This window comes from Symphalangus syndactylus, chromosome 8 (genome assembly GCF_028878055.3).
Source record: "Symphalangus syndactylus isolate Jambi chromosome 8, NHGRI_mSymSyn1-v2.1_pri, whole genome shotgun sequence".
In the NCBI taxonomy this organism is placed as follows: domain Eukaryota; kingdom Metazoa; phylum Chordata; class Mammalia; order Primates; family Hylobatidae; genus Symphalangus; species Symphalangus syndactylus.
Window position 1 is genome coordinate 144,496,787 of NC_072430.2, and position 22,924 is coordinate 144,519,710.

Consider the following 22,924-nt stretch of genomic DNA (forward strand, 5'->3'; position numbering starts at 1 on the left):
CTGGCCCACTGAAACCCCCGCCTTCCGGGTTCAAGCGATTCTCATGCCTCAGCCTCCCGACTAGGTGGGATTACAGGCGCTCGCCACCACACCTGGCTAATTCTTGCATTTTTTAGGTAGAGACAGGGTTTCTCCATGTTGGCCAGGCTGATCTGCAACTCCTGACCTCAAGTCATCCGCCCGCCTCAGACTCCCAAAGTGCTGGGATTACAGGCGTGAGCCACTGCACCCAATGAAAACGCTGTTTTAGATGAAAACTTGGATTCCTGAGGCATCAGTGCCCTAGCGCTGGGTGTCGCCTAGAGTGTGGACAGGTCCCTGAGAGCCATCAGGACACTAGCCAGACAAGTGACAGGATTGGTCAAAAACTCCAAGGTCACAGGATCAACAAAACCAAAAATCATAAACCCTTCTATTCATATGAAAATCTAAGACCCACTCTATTGTGAAAAGGTCTTTCTTTACTAGTCTGTGTACCCGTGTCACCAGCATGTTCATCAAATGAGAGTTTGGATGTCCCCTTAAAATCTCATGCTGAGATGTAACTCCCAGTGCCAGAGGTGGGGCCTGGTGGGAAGTGTTTGGATCATGGGGGCGGATCCCTCATGAATGGCTTGGGCCATCTCCTTGGTGATAAGTGAGCTCTTACTCTGAGTTCACACAAGACTTGGTCATTTAAAAATATGTGACACTCCACCACCAAAGATCTGGTCATTTAAAAATACGTGACACTCCGCCACCAAAGATCTGGTCATTTAAAATTATGTGACACTCCACCACCGAAGATCTGGTCATTTAAAAATACGTGACACTCCGCCACCAAAGATCTGGTCATTTAAAATTATGTGACACTCCACCACCGAAGATCTGGTCATTTAAAATTATGTGACACTCCGCCACCAAAGATCTGGTCATTTAAAATTATGTGACACTCCGCCATCGAAGATCTGGTCATTTAAAAATACGTGACACTCCGCCACCGAAGATCTGGTCATTTAAAATTATGTGACACTCCGCCACTGAAGATCTGGTCATTTAAAAATATGTGACACTCTGCCACCGAAGATCTGTCATTTAAAAATATGTGACACTCTGCTGCCCTATTCTCTTGCTCCTGCCATGTTAGAATGTACCTGCTTCCCCTTTACCGTCTGCCATGATTGTAAATTTCCTGAGGCCTCCCCAGAAGCAGAAGTTGCTATGCTTCCTGTACAGCCTGCAGAACTGTGAGCCAACAAAACCCTTTTAAATAAATTATCCAGTCTCAGATATTTATTTACAGCAATGCGATAACAGCCTAATACAACCCCCACGCCTTAGTCTGTGCATGGTGCTTACCCCAGGGTCCCTGCAAGAAGCAGGGAAATGGGAAGCAGCACAGCCGCCCGGCCATACTTGCCCAAATGTGAGTCCTGCCCTCCCAGAAGCTACAGGACCTCGGAAAGCCACTGTGTCCAACTGCTCATTTGCAAATGGGAATAAGAATAATAGTGCCTTCTTGTGGCAACAGCATGGTGCCCAGCACACAGAAGGTGCTCAGGGTGACCTGGTATTGTTACCACTGTGATCAGCAGCAGAAGTGGTGCCCTCTTTAGCCTCCGTCTCTCTGCTCTTTCCCCTTCCTGTCAGGTCCTATTCAGCCCATGACACTCCAGCCCCCAGCCCATAATCCTTCCTTCCACCAGCCTCTCCCCACCTCGCAGACCATGGCTGCCAGATTAATACTAAGTGCCTCCTGGATCAAGTGTCCACACTTCCTTCCTGTCGCCAACCACCCTCCCGGATCCCAGCTCGTCGGTTCTGTATCTCTCGCTGTTCCCAACCAAAGCCACGGCACCAGCCAGGAAAATGTCATCTTAACCTTCACCCCACATCATCCATTTAGGAGTCTTACCTTCAGCTCTGGGTCTCTGTTTCAAAATTTATCTGATAGGGTTTCTAATAGTCAAGAAGTTACTCTAAATAAAGCCCATAAATCTTCAGTCTCTATGAATCTTAAATTCTGGTTCAAATTGCAACATCTCTGACAACCTTTCTTAATTATCCCATCAATGCTGATAAGAAGTTCTTTACACTGCAATTCAAGACTTGGTTATATAACAATGTGCAATGCTCTCTGATTCTGTTATATTTGAACTCCTCGGGTTAATCTCATGCCTGCTGTAACCCCCACATGGCTTAGGATGAAAAGTAAGCTCCACAGTCCACCCCGAGACCCTGTGCAATCTCGCCCCACTCGTCACCCTCCCCACCTGCTCTGTCTCCTTTCCCTTCACATCATGCTCACCCCAGGGTCACTATCTCCTTTCCCTTCACATCATGGCCCTTGCCAGCCATGCCCTGCAGCCTCCGGCCTTCACAGCCATCCTCCTTCTCCCTCATCTGCCCCCGAAGACTCTTTTATTCTACTTGGCAAACTCATACCCATCCTGTGAGGTGCGAGTCTTGAGACCCCAGACACAGCAGCCTACTGCACATCCCTACCCTCTCACGGGTCCCCACAGCCTCTGGGATTCCATCGCATCCTCTGCACACGTGTCTCCGCCGAGTCTCCAGGGTGTGGAAACTGGGTTGTGTCTCCAGCCCTGGTGCAGTGTCTGGCACTGAGTGTGGTGAAATGGGGGCCAGAGGAATGCACAGGGAAGGTGGAGCTCCCACCGACAGGCTGAACGGCCTTCAGTGCACTGCAGAGTGCCAAACAGGAGCCGTGGCGGAAGGCGAGGCGACTCCACCACGTGAAGCCAGAAACTACGAGCTGCGGCAGAGGCTGTGAGAGCTCAGAGTGGCCCTAGGAAGGAGTTCCAGTAAAAACACATGATTCTCTCAGTAAGAGGAGCTTCTAGAACACTGGCAACTTCTGGAGCACCACTGATTTAGACAATTGCATCCCAAACAGCAGCTGTGCACCTCTTACAATTACACAAGGGCAAGCAAAGCAATAATTACAGAACCCCAAGAAGAAAAACGAGTTGGCTAGACCCCTCCTAGACTCAGGTCTTGGTGCCTTTGACTCCATCCAGCCACAGGAAGAGCTGGGAAACCTTCCCCCTTGAGCAGATCTCCCTAAACTCAGACTGGAAGCCAGGTTCAGGGATAAGGAAAGACAGACAAGAGAGACAGGAAGTCTAGAATGGATAGCTGGAGCTTCTTCCTAACAGTAACGAAGGCCACTGGACCCCAACTGCTGTCTTCTCACGTAGTTCAAAGTCACCTATCCATTGGCAGGTGCAGGTGGGCGAGCACAGGAACCTGGGATCCAGAGCCCCATGAGCTGCCACTGCTCCTGCCAGCATCCCGCCACTGTCCCTGAGTGTAGCATTCTAGGCCCTCTAACTCGCCCCTGACGCTGCTCCTGTTTCTGGAGTCCCCATTCAAGGATGCAGTTGATGAGTTGATGGGAAAGAGCAGGCTTCCCAGACACCTAGAAAAGCAGCCAGGCCCTTCACGCAGGTGAGAGGATTCACAGGGACAAGAACCACTGTGTGGAGACCTGACTCAACAAGTGCTCCACAGCTGGACGACTGTGCCCCTTAAAGGCCAGTCAAGACATCTCCAAGATCAATCTGTTGCAGAGAGACTCATTAGCCATCACATCCAGGATGTTCAACCATGCATATTTATAATGTTAAGCACACAAACTGCTGCTTTCACGCTAGGAGAACGTAAATGTGACACATCAAATGGCTGTAATCTACTGTCTGGAACTGGCCATGTGATGTGAAGAGCACCAGTGCATTTTAATCAAGGAATGAGATGCTTCAATGACAATGGCCAACGTGGTCACTGGGCCTGGTCAACCACCCAGCATGGGTCAGTTGGCTTTCTCACCTATCCTCGCAGCACCCTGGATGTAGGTTCTGTGCCTCCACTCCACACATGGCCAATCCAACAGAGAGTGTCTCCCCGTGGGAGGAAAGAGCCCTCACCCATCCCTCCAGCCTCCCCTCAGCAGACTAGGTTGGGGTCCTATGAAACAAGCAGCGATCCGGCCTGGCCACGCCTGCTTGGTGAACTGGGATCTCTGATGAGCCGAGAGGCCTCCCTGCCTCTGGGATCCCTGCTCCATCAACGGTCCCATTCCTCTCTTGCATCTTTTCTCTCTTTCCACAAGCACTTACCCTTTTGCCTATAAACACACTGAGAATGCCTTAGCCCTTAAAAACAAGACAAAATAACAAGCTATAGAAGATGGAATCTCTAATTCCCACCAGTCTCCTGACACTTCTCTCAAGGTTCACCTATGACCTGGTCATCAGCGCAGTATCCTGGGCATGGTCAGCTTCACCACCCCTCACCTTCCTGCGGCCTCTGACAGACACTGACGCCCCTCTACAGGCTCCTCTGCTGGCGCCCAGGGCCCATGCGGTCTGGCCTGCCTCCTAATGCTCTGGTGAACTTGGTCCTCTTCACCAGCTCCTCTTCCTTTCAGCAGAAAGCTCCTCCGACCAATCCCGATTGGACCACTCACAGGCCAGCTTACACAGAACACCAAGTGGCAGGACCTGCTCCCATTGGCCCGCAGGCACTTCTGTCCCTCCCACCAAGCGGTATGAGTCAGTGGTCTGTTTCCCAGCAGTGACGCCAGTTGTACTTGTCATTGCAATTGCAAAATTTAATTAAATGTTATGAAAACTGTGAGTCTGAAAAGGAAGAGCTGCTGTTCTGTTAAAACTAGGCTGAAACACTTTGGAACCATTTGATAAAGGTGAGTCGCTAAAATAAGGTCTATTGAAATAGGTGTGGGCGAACCACCTGTAGGTGATTTGGGGAAGAATTCTATCTTCCCACTGTTTGTATGCTTTTTAGAAACCTAAAAAGGGAGTTTCTGCTTATAAAAGAACTTGAACTCTAATAAAAAGTATCTTAAAAGACATGGAACTCTTTTCATATGAAAGTTAGAATAACGGCTTTGTTTCAATGTATAAGTTCCAAACGGAGTTCAGAAATTTGCTCAGACACAGGGTGGGCGAGCTTCCCCAGCGTCACACCACTCCCTGAGAAGCGCTCTCCTGAGTAACCCTTTCTGGGCTCATCTGTCCATCAGTAAATTAAACATAAGGGTCAGGAAAAGATCCATGAGGAAGTACGCCTGGGATTCCCAAATTAAAGCCTTTACACCAAAGTTCATTTGTTACAAATGGCAAATGCCTACCTTAGAACCCCACCCCACAGCCCCACCCCACCCGGATGCCACTACCTCTCTCTAATGTGCTTTATAGCAAGACCCCAGTGTTGGCTGAACTCATTCCACCCCTTTACTCCAGTCATACACACAACTCTGCAGGAGAGGCAACACAGCAGAGGCCCAGGGCTCCACCGCCCTGTGAGGAAAGACCACCATCAGGCCCTCAGCAGCCCACTCCCCACCCTGCACCTCTTCCCTGACTCCCTCTGCTGGAATCCTTCAGCAATAGTCTGCTTAATTTTGAAAACCTAAAAAGCAAGAAGGAACTTGGCTAGGCAAGGAAGGGCAACAATGCCCCTGGTAAGTGGGGGCTCTCAGGAAAAGAGACGGTGCCTACGCTCAGGGCCCCCGCCCATAGCACCAGCACTCTCACCTACACCACCAGGATCCTCCCTAACTGCCTTGGCCCTCTGCCTTTGCCCCCACAGTTCATACTCGATGTGGCAAGCAGAGCAACCCTTTAAACCTGAAACCCAGATGATGCCACTCTCCGGCACACCAGTGCCACCACCTCACCAGGAGTACCGCTGAACTGAGGTCCCCGTGGCAGCTGCAGACCCTGGCTGACCTTGGCCTGCTGCCTTTTCAGCTCAATCCCTGCTCAAGCTCACCCCACCCGCATCACACCTCACCATGACGGGCTCTTCTCTAGCTCCAGAACGTGTCCACCTGTTCCTGCCTTCCGGGGGGCGCCTGCTCCCCTATACCCCCACATCCCTCACTCCCCTGCGGCACCTGCTCCCCTACACCCCCACAACCCTGAGTCCCCTGCGTCAGGTGCCCGAGACCTCTCTCCATACAGCAGCCTCCTCGGCTGTGCTTTCTCCAAGATCCTGGCACTCTGTTACCTATCTATCATCTGTCTCCCTGCCCACTAGGAGGTGAGCTGCATGAGGGCAGGGCTTGGCTTCACTGTCGGGTGTGGCCCCAACACTTACAACAGTGCCTGGCACAATAAAGATCTAACCAGGGCTAAGTGCAGAAGTGGCAGGACACTGGGATGACACTGTCAGGCAGGAGGTCTGAAATCTCAGGCTTGGCAGCAGGTATTGGGGTAAACTGTCATTCCTACTACCTTAGCACTCCCAAGATGCCTGCCTCTATCTCTGGGATAGAACCCGGATTAAATTAAAAGCAAGAATTCTTTGATCAGCCAGGTTTCCCTTCTGTGCCTTTGGGGTTGGGGATTTAATCAATTCTGCATTCTGGGGGATTGTTCACTGGGTAAATACCCATTGAGTATACAAAATGTAGACTTTCTAATTCAGACACGTCCTCCACAGAATGGCTACGGAAAGAACCAGCACCAAAACAGGGTTTCCAGTTACAAAGAAAAATACGGGAGCCTTCCATTTCTAGCGAAACAGCAGCCCTAATATGCAGAAAAACTTCTTGATATGAAAACCTCTGGAAACGCTTCCACATGGATTGCTGAGCTCCGTAAGAAATCACAAGGGGCTAAGAACAAAGAGCGAGTGGAAAAGCCAGAGTGGTGAGCTGAAGCCAAAGTGCCCTGGGGACGCCCAAGAAGAGCTGCAGAGGGCCAGAAGACATGGCCTGGTGTCCCTGTGAGGTGACTCCTGAAGGGCCACCCCCTCAGTGCGGGGAGAAGGCCTCCTGCCAGCAAGGAGACCCCAGCTGGCACCCAGTGGTGAAACCACTCTCCACTGGGAATTCGTCACCAGAGCTTCTCTCCACACAGGTTCGAGGGTTGAAATTCACATGACCTCCAGGGCCTGGAATACCACAAGCAACAAAGGTGCCATCAATCCCTCCCTGCTCCTCAGGAATCTGAGGCCTGGCAGCAGCAAAGGGTCCTTTCAGGAGTAGGGCTGCCAGGACTGGGAACTCATATAGGATACCCAGTTCAAAACCTTGGGACATACTTACACTAAAATACTAGCTGCTGTCAGTTCAAGCTTACCTTGGCATCCTGTACTTCACCTGGCAACCTGACTCAGGAGGGACCCACTCTCACCAAATGCCCCTGGAGGGAGCCCCACAGGGCAGAAGCTCAGTACCTAAAGTCTCCAACACAGTGAAGAAAAGAAGCCACCACAGGTGAGAAGAAGAAGAAACAACGAACAAGATCAGACAGCGTCCAGAGCAGCGCTCCAGAGACAGAGCAGACAGTAACTAGGTTTAAAATGTCTACAGAAAGAGAAGCAATGAGGGAATTGCCAACAAGGAATAAGATCCTACCAACAAGATGCAAATAGCACTGGCATAAAGAAAAATTCAAATCTAGACCCATCTTGCAAAACTGCAAAAACACTAAAGTCAGAAAAATCAGGAAAATCCTGGAAGAAAAACGAAGACTATAATCCTTAATCTAAAGAATAAAGGTCAAAGCATTACTCCTTTTCCAAGAATCAGAAGTGCTACCTAATAACTCCTAACCTCCAAGTATCAACAAGGACAATACCCATCATAAAATACGCATGCAACGTCCTGGGCGTGTTACAAGACACAGACCACCTATTTATAGAAGCACAGTGCAAGTATATTTTAAGTTTCTCATGAAATTATAAGGCATAGTTTTAGTAATTTTATTATTTTTATAACATTAATTGGGATTATAGAAATTCTCATGGTGGTGGCAGAATTTGGCTAAAACCCATATTTTCAACATTAAAAAAAAAAAAGTCTCCCAGAAAGTGAGAAATTGCCTGGCAGGGTAACGGGCTTCTAAGAACCACTGCCATGAAAAGGCATCCATGGCCTTCACTTGCTCCAGGAAATAACTGGCCACCAAATACCTTCTGCTCTAATATTCACACGTTCTGTGGAATGTCCTCAAATGCTGTTTGCTCCCCTGCAGCAAACCAGTGACCTGACACGTGTACCTGAAGATGGATGAGAAGGTCTTCCCACCTCCAAAGACCAGTGAGAAGCACTTCAGGACCCTCTCTTTCACTCTGCGCAGCCTGCTGCGGGTAGGGGATCCCCAGCTGCAAGGATGAGACAATTCCGTTCACCTCGCCTCTGACAAAGGCTGACTTTACTTTATTTTAGTTACTTGTCTTTTGCAATTTTCATAAAGCAAAACCTGAACTCTTTTCTAAAAAGCTTCATTCTTGTCTTGATTGTATTTACTGTTTCTTCTAACGTGCAATTATAGAAAACAGCATTTAATTTTGTTAGCAATTCAAACATCACAATAATTCTTGCCAAACCTCAGAACCTCTAACTGTGACCCAACTAAAAACAACTTCAACTGTCTTTGCCTGGTGGCCTCTGAGAGTTGAGGTGTCAGAGACTGATGGCTCCTTGGGCTCTGGCATGTTCTCCGTCTGTTCTGATGAGATCAGACACACCTCCACCTGCACACATTCCTGTCTCCAGGCCCTCTCTTCCTATACACTTTCCATGTTTCTAGCTATGCCTGTTGTCTCCAGCTGAACTAGACAGGAATAAGATGAAGGCAACCTGAAACACAAATGATTCAAGAGAAACTACATTTTCATGAACATTTGCCTTCCTATTACACCATTAGTACGTGTTTCCAAAAGAAGGAAAAGAGTTGGAGAAAATGGGTTTTATAGTTAGGGTTTGATTTTTAATGTGTTTTTAGAGCAACAGTTGCTTTTTCCCCTCAGCATCTGACGGAAATTGCTGCTAGCACAAGCTGTCTGTCGAGTGGCCAGATAAAAGGAAGCTGCCCTCGCCAGGGTGGGGCCTTTTGTTAGAAATAAAAACCCTCCATCTCCTCCTGCTCCTGGGGAAGGCCTGCACTCTCTCAGGGGTGTGTGCAAGGAGACACAGTTACAGAAGACTTCACATAAGACATTTCGGTATGCGCCTCCTTGTCTGCTAAGGGCTCTACCGAAGTCACTCAGGTCAGAATGAAGCTCCCTGAGGGGCCCCCTGAGCACAGGCTCAGGAGGTAGGGGACTACCGGAGAGGAGGGAGCTTTCCCCAGTGCCCACAGAAGCCAATCTAGAAAGCAGCTCTGCAACCCGTGCAGACAGCCTTTTGTGAGAAGCCACAAACCTTCCCAGATCTGAAACAGCTGCACATGAAACCCAGAGGGGCTTTGTTCATTCACCTCCAGGTATCCCCACAATGCTGTTTCCAGAAGGAAATGCAATGAGAACTGCTGTTGATGTCTCTGATGGACAAAAGGAATTCTATGAATTTATAGAAATGGTCATTATTATTACTATTTAATTTCAACTGATCATTTTTTAATATCAAGCAACTGAATTTCCTTAAACAAAATCCTCTAAACAATCAGACAATTCTCACTCAACAGAGGAACCTAAAGGCTGTGGTATGCATGGGGCTTTCTGGAAAGAGAAAGAGCAGCTTCCAGTGGAGACCCAGCAAGCACGACCTCAGCCAGGAGCCCACGGTCAGGGCCACGGTGCCAGGTCGCACTGACAGCAAGTGCCCCTGATGCTTCACCTCTGTGGATTCCTCCCCAAAACACACGGCCCAATCTAATCGCTAGAGAAACACTGGGCAACCCTCAATTGAGGGAGAGTCTACAAAATATCTCACTAGCACTCCTTATTAAAAACAAAGTCTGAGAAAATGTTACAACCAAGAGGTACCTAGGGAGACATGAGGACCCAATGTCATGTGATATTCTAGACAGGGTACTGGAACAGAAAAAGAACATTAGGGAAAAACTAAGGTAATCTGAATAATTCAAAGTGTGGGCTTTAGTTAACAATAAGGGCCGAATGTGGTGGCTCATGCCTGTAATCCCAGCATTTTGGGAGGCCGAGGTGGACAGATCACTTGAGGTCAGGAGTTTGAGACCAGCCTGGCCATGATGGTGCAACCCCATCTCTACTAAAAATACAAAAATCAGCTGGACGTGGTAGCACGCACCCATAATACCAGCTACTTAGGAGGCTGAGGCACGAGAGTCGCTTAAACCCGGGAGGCGGAGGTTACAGTGAGTTGAGATCATGCCACTGCACTCCAGCCTGGGCGACAGAGTGAGACTCGGTTTCAAAAAAAAACAAAAAAAACAAAAAACAAAAACCCAATAAGTATTATTAATTCATTAATTATAACAAGTGTACCATACTAACAGAAGAAGTTAATAAAATGGAAACTGGATGTGAGATATGAGGGCTTCACGGTTTTTCTGTAAATCTAAAACTGTTCTAAAAATTCAAGAAATGCTTAGAAATTTAAAAATCAGATTTTCCCAGTCATTTAAATACAACTCAAAATTTTAACATTTCTAAACATTTAATTCAAACCACAAGCCCAATATCATAGATTCTCTTAGATTCTCTTTAATGCTCACAAACTGAAAAGCAGACAAAACCACATAAAACACAGTGATGAAAAACTGCTAGGTGAGCTCACCGTGTAACTGGTTAAAACGGCTAACACATCTGTCCCCTCCTGAACTACCAAACAGGGGACAATGTAGAAAAGAATTCTACAAAGGCAACATCAGGCTGTAAAGGCAACAGGGCAGGGAAGGCCCTGGGTGCCAAGGTCCAGGGAAGAAGCAAACACAGCTGGGCTGCACAGGTGGCACCGTTCCCCTCCCTGAGGTGCTCCCTGGTCCCACCAGCAGAGCTGGGGGGCTAAGAAGCCCGACAGAGCTTTCAGCAGCGGGAGTGCACTGTGGGGCCAAACAAGCAGTTCAGGACCCACCAAAAAGAAGGGACCCTGGCAAAAATGGCCTCTCAGTAAGTGCAAGCTGCAAACACCCCCAGACCTCACAAAACGGAAGCTCAGCATCATCAGCTTGCTTCCTGAATGCTCAGGGGACCTGCCCTGACTTCCATGCCTGCCAGAAGACGGTAAAGCGCATCTTCTCCAGAGTGAGATAACTCCAGGCAAAGTCTCCACAAAAAATGACTGCCACTGGAAAACAACAAAACACCAATGATGAGGCCACCAAACAACAAGATTAAACAACCCCAAACCAAATGTGAGGGACCAGACCGCTCACACAGACCTACAAAAGACACAGATACTGCAATTATCAGATAATTCTGTGTAACTTTGTGATGAATATGTTTAAGAAATTAGATGACAAAATAATTTCAGCAGTAAACTTGAAATTATAACAGAATGAAAACTCTAGAATCAAAAACGAACCAGGATGAAAATTCAAAACTCAAATATAAGAAATACAGGTCTAACAACAGATTAGAAAGAGCTGAAAGGATGATTAGTAACTTGAAAGGCAGTTTAGAAGAACACATCTAGGCTGATGCATGCTCAAAAAAAAAAAAAGACAAGAAATACAGGAAGGAACAGACACATGAAGAACATGGTGCCTGGTGAAAAGGTCCAACATATGAACAACTGGAACCAGAAAGAGCACAGAGAGAAAATACGGCAAGAGTAATACAGACACACTGTGGGAGGCCAAGGCAGACAGAAAATGTGGCAGGAGCGATACAGACACACTTTGGGAGGCTGAGGCAGGCGGATCAGCTGAGATCAGGAGTTTGAGACTAGCCTGGCCAACATGGTGAAAACTCGTCTCTACTAAAAATACAAAAAATTAGCTGGGCATGGTGGCACATGCCTGTAGTCCCAACTACTTGGGAGGCTGAAGCAGCAGAATCACTTGATAACCTGGAAGGCAGAGGTTGCAATGAGCTGAGATTGCGCCACTGCACTCCAGCCTGGGTGACAGAGTGAGATTCTGTTTCAAAAAAAAAAAAAAAAAAAAGTGACACAGAAAATGAACACCAGCCAAAGGCTCAAAGAGGGTTATGAACCTCAGGCCAAGTGAGTACAGATGCACATGCACACCTACTTACACAACACACACCCCCAGATAGTATAAATGCATAAAACCAAGTCAGAAAAATCTCTTTAAAAAAGAAGGGGAAAAAACCTGCCAGAGAAATAAGAAATATCTTCCGAAGAGAAACTATCATTAGAAACACAAAAGCCAGAAGTATAAAACAGTGAAGTTTGAAAGCACTGAAAGAAAATATTGGCAATTTAAAACTCAATACCCAATGAAAACAACCTGCAGGAATGAAGACAGCCTTCCTTCCTTCAAGTTCAAATGGAAAGCTGTTCTGCAGGACTGAAGAATGCCTGCACCCGCCTGGGGGGCAGGGATTAGGGACGCCATGGTAGCAGAGACAGGAGACTAGTTACGCCCTGTGGGATTCCGGCAGGTAAATACACTTAGATCACAGGGGCTGGGTTTCTCATTATCTGAGAAGGATATGGACCAGGAGAGCACCAAAATGAACCTTGTTGTGTTGCACTGGAACTGCAGACACTGGTGTGTATTCACAGTTTTCAACAAATAGAGAGAAACACAGAAACAAGTACAGATGTATCTGAATAAACAGGAATCTGGAAGTCCATAGTGATATATGGAAATCAATGAATAAATAAATGGAGAGAAAGGAAACTACTTGCTTCTAGTAGGACACTACCTGGTCATATAGAAAGAACGATAGAAACAGAAAATTATAATTTAGCAATCATCGTAGTAATAATTTAGCCAAGAAAATCAATGGATGCTATAAGTACTGAGTGAAAGTTTGATGAGGAAGAGGACATTTACATATTCTCAAAGTACTTCCCCTCAAAATACTGACTAAATATTAAAAGATAACTTTATAGTGAAGACACCACCTTAACAAGTAATAAAGGTAACAAAAGCAGCGATGGGACAAATGGGAACCATATGTCAAATATCCCTCAAAATCAAATTGAGGGATATGCAGCAAGGTAACTGTTCTGTAGTCTTCAAAAATGTCAAGGTCTTGAATGCCAAGAAAAGCCTGAGGAACTGATCCAGATTCACAGAGACATAGCAGAGGAAACAATTCAATGCAGGCCATCACCCTGGATTGGCTATTCTTGCTCAGAAGAACATGGCTAGGATAAATGACTGCTCATGAAGAGGGCCTGTGGATTGGACAGCAGTAACGCATGATGCTCATTTCCTGACTCTGACAGCTGTCCTGGGATTGTGGAGAACACCCCTGTTTGTGAGAATTACACATTCAAGCCACGATTCTCAAACTGGGCGCTGTGCATCGACAGGAGGACTCACTCAAACGCATGTCTGGGCCCCATCCCCTGTGAGGCTAATCCAGGAGGCCTGGACTGAAGCCTGAGAACTTGCATTCCCAACAGCAGCTCAAATGATCCTGACACCGAGACCACACTCTGCGAACCGTCACATTCAAGAGTTTGAAGATAACAGAGCATCATGTTAATAATTTACCTTAAATGGTTCAGGAAAAGTTATTTAGTTTGGAATGTTCCAAACTAAAAAAAAAAAAAAAAAAAAAAATAGGTAAAAATGATGATCAAATAAAGACCATTTTAAAAAATAAATGTGAGAATTTACTATTAGCAAAAAAATTCTTCAGGCAGAAGGCCAAGGATGCTACACGCAGGTGCAGCGCCCAGGGAAGGGGTGGGCAGCCGTGGGGCAAATGCACAGGCAGAGCTGCCAAGCGCAGCTCTGAACAGTCGCAGATGCCTGTGGGGCTAACACGTATGGAGAACTAAGATGACCAAGATCATGCAAAACACGAGAGTGGGTAATTCTGCTCTGGAACTGGAAAGCTGATTGATCTTCAATATCATTAAACCAAAGATAAATATTTTAATTATCAGGTTAGTAACAAAAAGCTATTAAATGAATGATAACTAGTAGGGAAATAAGTGGGGGTAAATGGAATAAAGAAAAAAACTTAATCAAAGAAGAAAAAAATACATAGAACAGGTAGAAAAAATATAAAACAGTAAGATAAGCTATTTACAAATATATCAGTAATTGCATTAAATGTGAACAGATAAATATTCCAAATATTCAGACTAATAAAAAGTTTAAAAATAACTGCAAATTACAAGGTATCCATATTGAACATAAAGACACAGAAAGGTTGAAATTAAAGGACACAGAAAAAGTTACATCATGCATATACTAACCAAAAGAAAGTTTCAGATGCTACATAAATATTGAATAAACTTTACAGTAAGAACCACCACTAAAGGTAAAGAGGAAAGTATCATAATGAAAAGGGTGACTCTACTAACAATGCAATTCTAAATTTGTATGCATCTAATAATACAGCCCTAAAACATAAATGAAACAAAATCTGACAAAACGGAAAGGAGGCATAAATCTACAAAGAGTGGCAGACTTTTAACACACCTCCCACGGGAAAGGAAGGACTTCAGGCACAGGACTGAGATCGCGGGTTCTGCACTGAGATCGTGGCTGCTTCCGCCTTACTGGAGAAGGACTGAGGGCAGAGACTAAACCCAAGGAGACCAGAGAGGAAGCCGCCGAAGGAGCTCGGGTGGGAATGATGGCAGCCTGGATGTCAACAGGAAGAAGCGAAGCCACTTGTGAAACAGACTCAACAGGACCTGGCCACGCACAAAAGCAGAGACAGGGAACCAACACCAAGTGTGGGTTTTCTGGCCTACACAAGAGCAGCAAGCAAGGCACCAGCTACAGCGATGATGCAGGGAAGCAGCAAATCTGCAGAGCCCCACTCAAAGAGGGAGAAACGGCACATGCACTCACGCACGTGTACAAGGACAGAAAGGGAGAAACAGCACATGCGCTCACGCACGTGTACAAGGACAGAAGGAGGTGTGCACAGATTATTAACCGCAGGTGCCTCTGAGAGATATCTTTATGGTTTTATGTGTTTTCCCCAAATCCTCACACTGAATAAAACCACTTCCAAGACAATCCAAAAAATTTACTTAAAAGAAAATGCCAAGTACCTCAAGAAAGAAAGCAAGGGGATCTACTCAAGGACTTTCAGTGGGTGCTTCAGGCAATTTGCTTGTATCAACTCAGACAATTACAGTAATGCAAAAAGATTTAGATTTCAACTCATCTACATGTTGAAGGCATAGCTTGGAGTTCTGATTTAATACAACTATTTCACTTTTACCCATAACAAACCACAGCCGCCACTGCCATGGATATGGATCGTGCTCTTCCCAGTCCACTGACAATGGGATTTGCAGTGCAGGCTGCAACTTACCCGCTGGTTCCCAGCAAAACTTACACACGCCTCGAACCTAATGGAATCTTGCCAGAACAAATAACTCACTAAGAAGGTATGGCAATTGGATAAGAAGATCAATGACACAGTTGCCCCTACGAACTTCCACCCTCGCTGTCTGTCCTGAGCTCTGCCTGCCCTCCCTGTGCCTCCCATATGGCCTAAGGGCCTTCTGCAGAAATGGAACCCTTGTTATTTACAGACAAAGAGTAAGACAATACCAGAAGTAACATTTGACAGTAAAGAAACTGGCATAACAGCTGATGAACAGAGTGTTCTCCTATCAAGATAATATGCCTGATGAAGAACCTTCCAGAAGAACATCTCTGCTCTGGGGCTGTCATCTGAGGACTTCATCAGCTTTCCACACAGAAATACGGGGAAAAGGGAGAATTATTTCAATGAAAAAGAGGCTCCTTCACTAAAACAAACAAAACACAGCAACAACAAAAATCCCTTTATGGAGAAGTGACTGCATTGTCCCCAGGTGCTGCAGACTCATCCACCGGCCAGCTTTCTCCATTTCCACAGTCTTACCTCTCTGAATTGACGTAAGACACGGTCAGTCTGATAAGCTCCAATGGTGATTTCCGGGAGAAAGATAGGAACGCTTGTGTAATTCAGCACCTCAAACTTATCCTGAACCCTAAAAAATAAGACACATGTGGATCACACCAAACTATCAAAATAAATACAATGAAAGAAGTTTGTCTGATTTTTTTTAAACATCCATATTAAAAAATCTATATATTCCAATAAATACTATTCGTTGCCAAGCAGTCATCCCAGAAGCAAAGCCTTCCTCCCAAAGACCACTGGTCGATCTGGAGCTGGTGGATCTGGAGCTGCTTTTTAATATTACTCTCAGAACCTGAGGTAGCATCTTTTAAAAGCCTCAGTACCTACAAATGACGACCTTCTGGGAATGGATGCTGTTTTGGAGACAGAAAAAGGAGATAAAGTGTGCTCTAAACACAGGAATAGCAGGAATAAAAAGCTAAAAGCAAACGGTTATATGACAGTGCTCCACATAAAGCATGCCCCCATTAACAATTTTCCAGATGAGTGGATCTTGGGGCAGGAACGGTGAGTAGCTTCAGTCCCTCTGGGGTTGCAGCCAGTGTCTTACTGCTCTGTTCTGTATGCTGAGGCCGACATAGGATGGTCTGTCGTACCACGGCTTGTAAAAGGTCTAATTCTCCACTTTTCTTGGCACCAATAAACATACAAATCACAAGATAGTCTCTTAGCTTTATTATTCCATTTTGCTGAATGTTAAAATATTTATACTTTGTTACAATTTGCTTATTTTAAATTAAATATAGTCTGAATATAACCACTATACTTAAAGATTTTTAAAAAGCATTTTTTGAGCTTTTGGGAAAAAAAAAATTAAAGTCTCTTTTCTTAAGGGCTCAAAACAAAGAAAATAATTATTTTCAACCGTCACATTCCCATTACTGAGTTATAAAAGCAGGAGACGTTTCTCATTTGTAATGGCTCAAATGGAAATTATGTGAGTGTATCTGGCTCTCAGCCAGACTTTGTGAGACAGTCCAGGCCCACTAAGCAAACCCAAGGCCTGTTCCCCACGGTACCCAGGTAGGCTCTCCCACAAACAGAACAACCTGACCAGAACCCAAGGCTCACGGGATCCATGAATCATGCTTCCACAGACAGCCACAGAGCTGCGAACCTGCGGCAAGCTGAAGATGAGTGGACGGTAGGTACAGCGTCAGGAGCATCCTAGTAGAAACCGCGTCGCTCGTACACAGTTAGTGATCCAATAATGCAAACGCCCCTCCAAGAAACTGCTGCCAGGATAACAATGATCATTTGCTTTCCTAAGTGTATTTATGTGCGTTTCCACATGGGTAGGCAAATGGCTGTAATGTACATACTTACAGATAAGACCGTTTTCTTAGTTTTACTATTAAGTTGGTTTTACTTGCCAAAAGATATTCAAGTATTTTTTAAAAACTCAAGCAAGCAAAACAGAAAGTTTGTGAAGGGCATAAAGCTGTTGTCTTTGGTAAGACTGCTTTAATTATAACACTACAATTTCCCTCTCCAGAGGAAACTGCTGCTGGCTTTCCTGATGCATTCTATCTAAACACTTCCATGCATGTGTCAATAATCTACAAGTCTGTATCTTCTTACTGTTAACACAAATATAAGGATAATTTTTGAAGTGATCTCACAATAAGAAATTCCAACTAAAAATGAAGTTCATATTTTAAATGTTAATAAATATCAATGTAGGGAGGTGACATGGTTCTCTTTACAGTTTGAAAAACCTAAGAAAATGCTAGAAAACGTGAAAGCACTCAGCGGCCTGGACCATGTGTAGTATAGAGAGCAACAGCGCCATCTATGCTTAACTTGGCAACATTACATGTAGTCCGGGAAAATCTTTTAACAAGTACGCTTCAAACTATTTCTGAAGATTAAAAAAAGAATCTGTTGCAATGATTCTATAATTTATTTATACCTAACCAAACTACCCTTTCAATTTATTACTATGAGCTTAATGATGACTACTAGGAAGAGTCCATGGTATATCTCCAGTGAACTAGATTTAAGTAAGAAATAAGGATACAAGGAATCGTTTGATGACTCAGGAAGCAAAAGGCAGTGAAAGAAAATATTCTCTTCACAAAGCACTTAGTTTCATTAAGAAGAATTTAAAACTGATTGAGGATAATATATCCTTTTAATATCATAAGTCACTGTCTAAAGAAGAAGATAAAATATACTAGAGCTTGGTTACGATATGAGGTGATGGGCCACATATTTTAAAACAAAAGAGTAAGGCAGGAAGACAGAAAAAAGAATAAAATTGTAAATTGTGTTTTATGACTCAAGCTGTTTCCCAATTAAAAGAATGTCAACACTTTGTCCTATAACATTTCCAAGCCCTATTTTTCAGTTTCTCCTGAATTGCAAAGTTCTATCTGAAACACTATACTTCTGATACCAAACTCACATGCTACAGTTTCTGTAGCACTGAAATTTCATGTTAAAAAGACGTGCTCCAGGAGTCATGTAAAAATCTTAGCAATTAAGCAAAAGAGGGTGGGTGTGAAGGTCTGGGCTCTGGAGAAGCAGGGATGGTCTGAGAGGAGCTTGCACAGCTGGAGGCATGACGTGTCCTCGGAGGTCCTGACTGGACTGAAACCAGCCCAAGCAGGCGCCAGTCAGTTAGGGATGTGGATACGAACAAGACTGAAAAATACAATTACTGCCTCTCAGCACAAGCATAGCTATACACATACACATAATTAGACACTGGCAACATGTAACTGAGATGGTGCAGAAATGTTCTAAACCAATAATTTGGTCAGGTTCTGGATAAAATGAATGTCACTGGTAAACAGCATGTTTACAATAATTATGTTAGAAAATTGGTCATAATTATCACTTGAGTCCCTCAATTGAGAAATGGTACTCAAATGAAAATAAACACAATTGATATTGTAAACTTACGAAACATCTTTGGGGAGGAAGAAAGACAAGATATCAGGAGAAAAAAGAACAAAACCATTCATAGTGAACTAGATTAAAACAACTGAATGCTATAATTGATACACTATGGGGGAACTACAGGATCCTTCTCTATGCTCTGATAAGCACATAACTAAATAACTACACGAACGGTGCAGAATCGAATCAACACACATTTCACACTGTGTTTAGAAAACGACACTGTTACCATAGGGAGGTCAAGTCAGACACAATCCTTTGTCTCGGTAAGTTTGTTAGATGTCATATGATGCCCAGCAGTAGCTAATACTAACAAACAGGGATACCATATACATTCATATAAGTAACAGCCTACAAGAGTTAAGGGAAGCTGTCAGGGAGAAAAAAGGGTGATTACGGCCAAGCTTTAAAGACTGCTAGGATTTCTAAGTAACTACTGGGCAGGTGGTGGTTGGTGGAAGAAGGGCCTGGGAGATTGCCTGGTATCCTGGTAGAAGACGCAGAACCAGGGCAGACTGGGATTCTGAATTAATTCTGGGAAAGGAAATTCGGATCTACGACTAAACGAAGATAGGCCACTCAAAGATTCAAGTAAAGAGAAAATGGGGTCACTGTGACTTTTTAAAAAAATAAACCTGGTGGGAGTGGGATGAAGAAATAAAGAGGCAGAGGAACAGAGAGCAAGAACTAGGGGATTACACCCTAAGGGGAGCAGAAGTGTTAGAGACAAGGAAGAGAAGTCACTAAAAGTGGCACACTGACCTGCAGGGTGTGACTTTGGGGAGGATAAAGGGGTCAGCAAGGAAAAAGGAGGGTTCAAGCTAGGATTATGGTTGACGGAGGAGTCGAAGGTTCCACTAGGATTCAAGCCTGAACAGACGGCAGGAGGGACGGCAAGATGGCCCAGGGCACAGGACCACACAGAGGATGCAGAGAGCAGCAGCTCTAGCTCCTGCAGCCCGAGAGGGGAGACGCCCCACACACAGTCACACAACCTTGGCAGGCTCGAGCTCTCTGAGCCATGGTCTTCTCCTTGTAAAATGAGGGAGTCCCGCCCCACAGAAGTGCTGTGGAACAGACAAATTATTTCCGAAACACTTTCCAGACACTGTGTTGACATCTACTGTTAACTATGAGATTTCAGACATAACAGCAGAACACGGTTCAGCAGGGTCCCGTCCCCAGCCTCCGGGCCACACACCTCTGCAGCCTGTCAGGAACCTGGCCACACAGCAGGTGCCGAGCGAGCAAGCCAGCAAAGCCTCATCTATATTTATGGCCGATTCCCCTCACTCGCATTACTGCCTGAGCTCCGCCTGCTGTCAGACCAGCGCGGCATGAGACTCTCACAGGAGCACAAACCCTATTGTGAACCGTGCATACAAGGGATCTAGTTTGCGTACTCCTTCTGAGAATCTAATGCCTGATGATCTGTCACTGTCTCCTATCACCCCCAGATGGGACCGTCTAGTTGCAGGAAAATAAGCTCAGGGCTCCCACTGATCGTACATCATGGTGAGTTGTATAATTATTTCATTATATATAAGAATGTAATAATAAGAGAAATAAAGTACCCAATAAATGCAATGCACTTGAATCATCCTGAAACCATGCCCCCATCCCCACCTCAGTCTGTGTAAAAACTGCCTTCCATGAAACCGGTCCCTGGTGCCAAAAAGGTTGGGGACCGCTGCAATAGAGCAGTTTAAAGAGAAGATGGAGGTTTCTTAAAGCAAAGTTTTGAATAACAGAGTATATCATTTAGGTAAATTTACAAACACACACACAAATATAGGCATCTAGTCCAAAATGTTAACAGAGTTTTAAAAAACAAAGAGGGAACTTCCAGCTTCAGCTCCAAAGGGTGAACGCTGGAAGCTGTAACTTCCATCCTTCCAGTAAGAAAAAACTGAAAATCAATGGCCTTTCCTGGACTAACAGCAACAATGAATTGAGTGATTTTATAGCTTATAAAAAGTGGAAGAGGCCAGGTACGGTGACTCATGCCTGTAATCCCAGCACTTTGGGAGGCCAGGGCAGGCAGATCACTTGAGGTTAGGAGTTTGTGACCAGCTGGCCAACATGGCAAAACCCCATCCCTCCTAAAAATATAAAAATCAGCAGGGTGTGGTGGTACACGCCTGTAATATCAGCTACTTGGGAGGCTGATATGTAAGAACTGCTAGAACCCAGGACGGGGAGGCTGCAGTGAGCCAAGACCATGCCACTGCAGCCTGGGCGATGGGCAACAGAGCAAGACTCTGTCTCGAAGAAAAAAAAAAAAAAGAAAAAGAAAAGTGGAAGGAATGGCAGCCATGTCACAGTGACAGCAGGAGGAGCCAAGAAGACTGTGCCGTCGGTACCTGCAGCCCCATGGAGCAGCAGCGCCATCGCGAAGTGGACCTAGATGGGTTGTAAATGTATACTGGAAACTCCACAGCAACTACTACAAACATTTTTTTAAAGTACAATCAAGATGTTAGGGAAAAGATAAAAGAGAATCTTATAAAATGCTCAATGAAATCCAGAGAAGGCAGAAAAAGAGGCAGGGAGAAACAACAAATGCAGCAAACTGAAAAGAGGGAAAAGCAATGGTAAAATGGAACTTGATTATCTTCACGCTCACTTCTAATGTGAATGGTCCAAATACAGCAATTAAAAGACAGAGACTATCAGAGTAGACTAAAACACAAGACCCAATTACTACTTACTATCTACAAGAAAACTAAAGACTCAAGATAGAAGAGGAAGAAAGACACACCATGCCCACACTAACTGAAAGCTGCAGTGGCTATATTAAATTCAGATAGAGCTGACTTCAAACAAGGACAAACATCAGGGGAAAAGAGGGGCATTACATAACGATAAAGCGGTCAATTCTTCAAGAAGATAATAACCTAAGATAATAAACTATGTACCTAACAACAGTACCTCAAAATATGTGATGCAAAAACCAGTAGAACCCAAGGGAGAAATAGACAAATCCAGTGCTGTTGGAAATTTAAGCCCAACTCTCAGTAACCAACAGATCCAGCAGAGAGAAAATCAGTAAGGACACCGATGACTTGAATACCACTATCAATCAGCTCGATCTGACATTTATACAACACTCCAGCAACAGCAGAACCTACACTCTTCTCAAGCTGAATGGAACACTAATCAAGACAGGAAACACTGGCCATATAAAACCTTAATAAATCATACACAGAAATCATACACAGTGTATTCTCAGACCACAAGAGAATTAAACGAGAAATCAACAACAGAAAGATACCTAGAAAATCCCTATATACCTGGAGATTAAACACACTTCTAAATAACATGTGGGTCAAAGAAAGAGTCTCAAAATATTTTTTTAAACATTTTGAATAAAAATAAAAATACAACTTATCCACATTTGTGTGATACAGCAAAAGCAGCACCCAGAGGGAAACTGACAGCAGTGAATGCACATGCAACCATTCTTCTGTTCTCCAGGGCTTCCTTCCCAGACCTCCACTAATACCAAAATCTGAGGATGCTCAAGTCCCTTACAGAAAATGATATAGTATTTGCATATAAACTATGCACACACCCCCCATATGCTTTAAATGAAGCTTGTCCAACCCATGGCTGTATACAGCCCAGGGTGGCTTTGAATGCAGCCCAACATAAATTCATAAACTTTCTTAAAACATTATGAGTTTTTTTGCCTTTTTTTTTTTTTAACTCATCAGCTATCGTCAGTGTTACTTTATGTGTGGTCCAAGACAATTCTTCCAACGTGACCCAGGGAAACTAAAAGATTGGACACCCCTGCTTTAAATCATCTCTAGAGTATGTATAATACCTAATACAACGTAATACAATAATACAGTAAATATAATATCTAATACAATGTAAATGCTATATAAATAGTCCGTTATACTGTATTTTTACATTTTTATTATTTTTTATTGCTGTGTTATTTTTATTGGCTTTTTTTTTTTTCCAAATATTTATGATCCAAGGTTGGTCGAATCCAAGGATGCGGAACCCAGGGATACAAAGGGCTGACTATATTCAACAAGAAAAAAAGATCTAAAATCAATAAGCTTAGGAATCTATAGAAAAAGAGCAAGTGAAGCCTAAAGAAAGCAGAGAAAAAATAATAAAACTAGGGTATACATCAATAAAACGGAAAAGAACTGGATAAATCATCAAAACAAAAACCTAGTTCTTTGAAAAAGTTAATAAATATGAAGGGAAAATTCACAAAGAGCAAATAAATAGCCGATAAAAA

The 22,924-nt window shown here is 44.4% G+C and overlaps 1 protein-coding gene across 10 annotated transcripts in view; it reads right to left on the reverse strand.

Annotated features, from left to right (window-relative positions):
• Positions 1-22,924, reverse strand: part of NDUFA10 (NADH:ubiquinone oxidoreductase subunit A10) — a 64,601-nt gene that overhangs the window by 13,231 nt on the left and 28,446 nt on the right. For 5 of the 10 annotated variants that reach the window (XM_055291166.2, XM_063645846.1, XM_063645845.1 and 2 more), the window contains one exon: positions 15,718-15,826. The exons of 3 other annotated variants lie outside the window; for them this stretch is intronic. In XM_055291166.2, the coding sequence (XP_055147141.1) occupies positions 15,718-15,826 (109 nt within the window). Of the gene's footprint in view, positions 1-7,944; positions 8,137-15,279; positions 15,283-15,717; positions 15,827-22,924 lie in introns of those variants that run through there. 2 more of the 10 variants (XM_055291167.2, XM_063645844.1) reach the window with 2 other exon arrangements.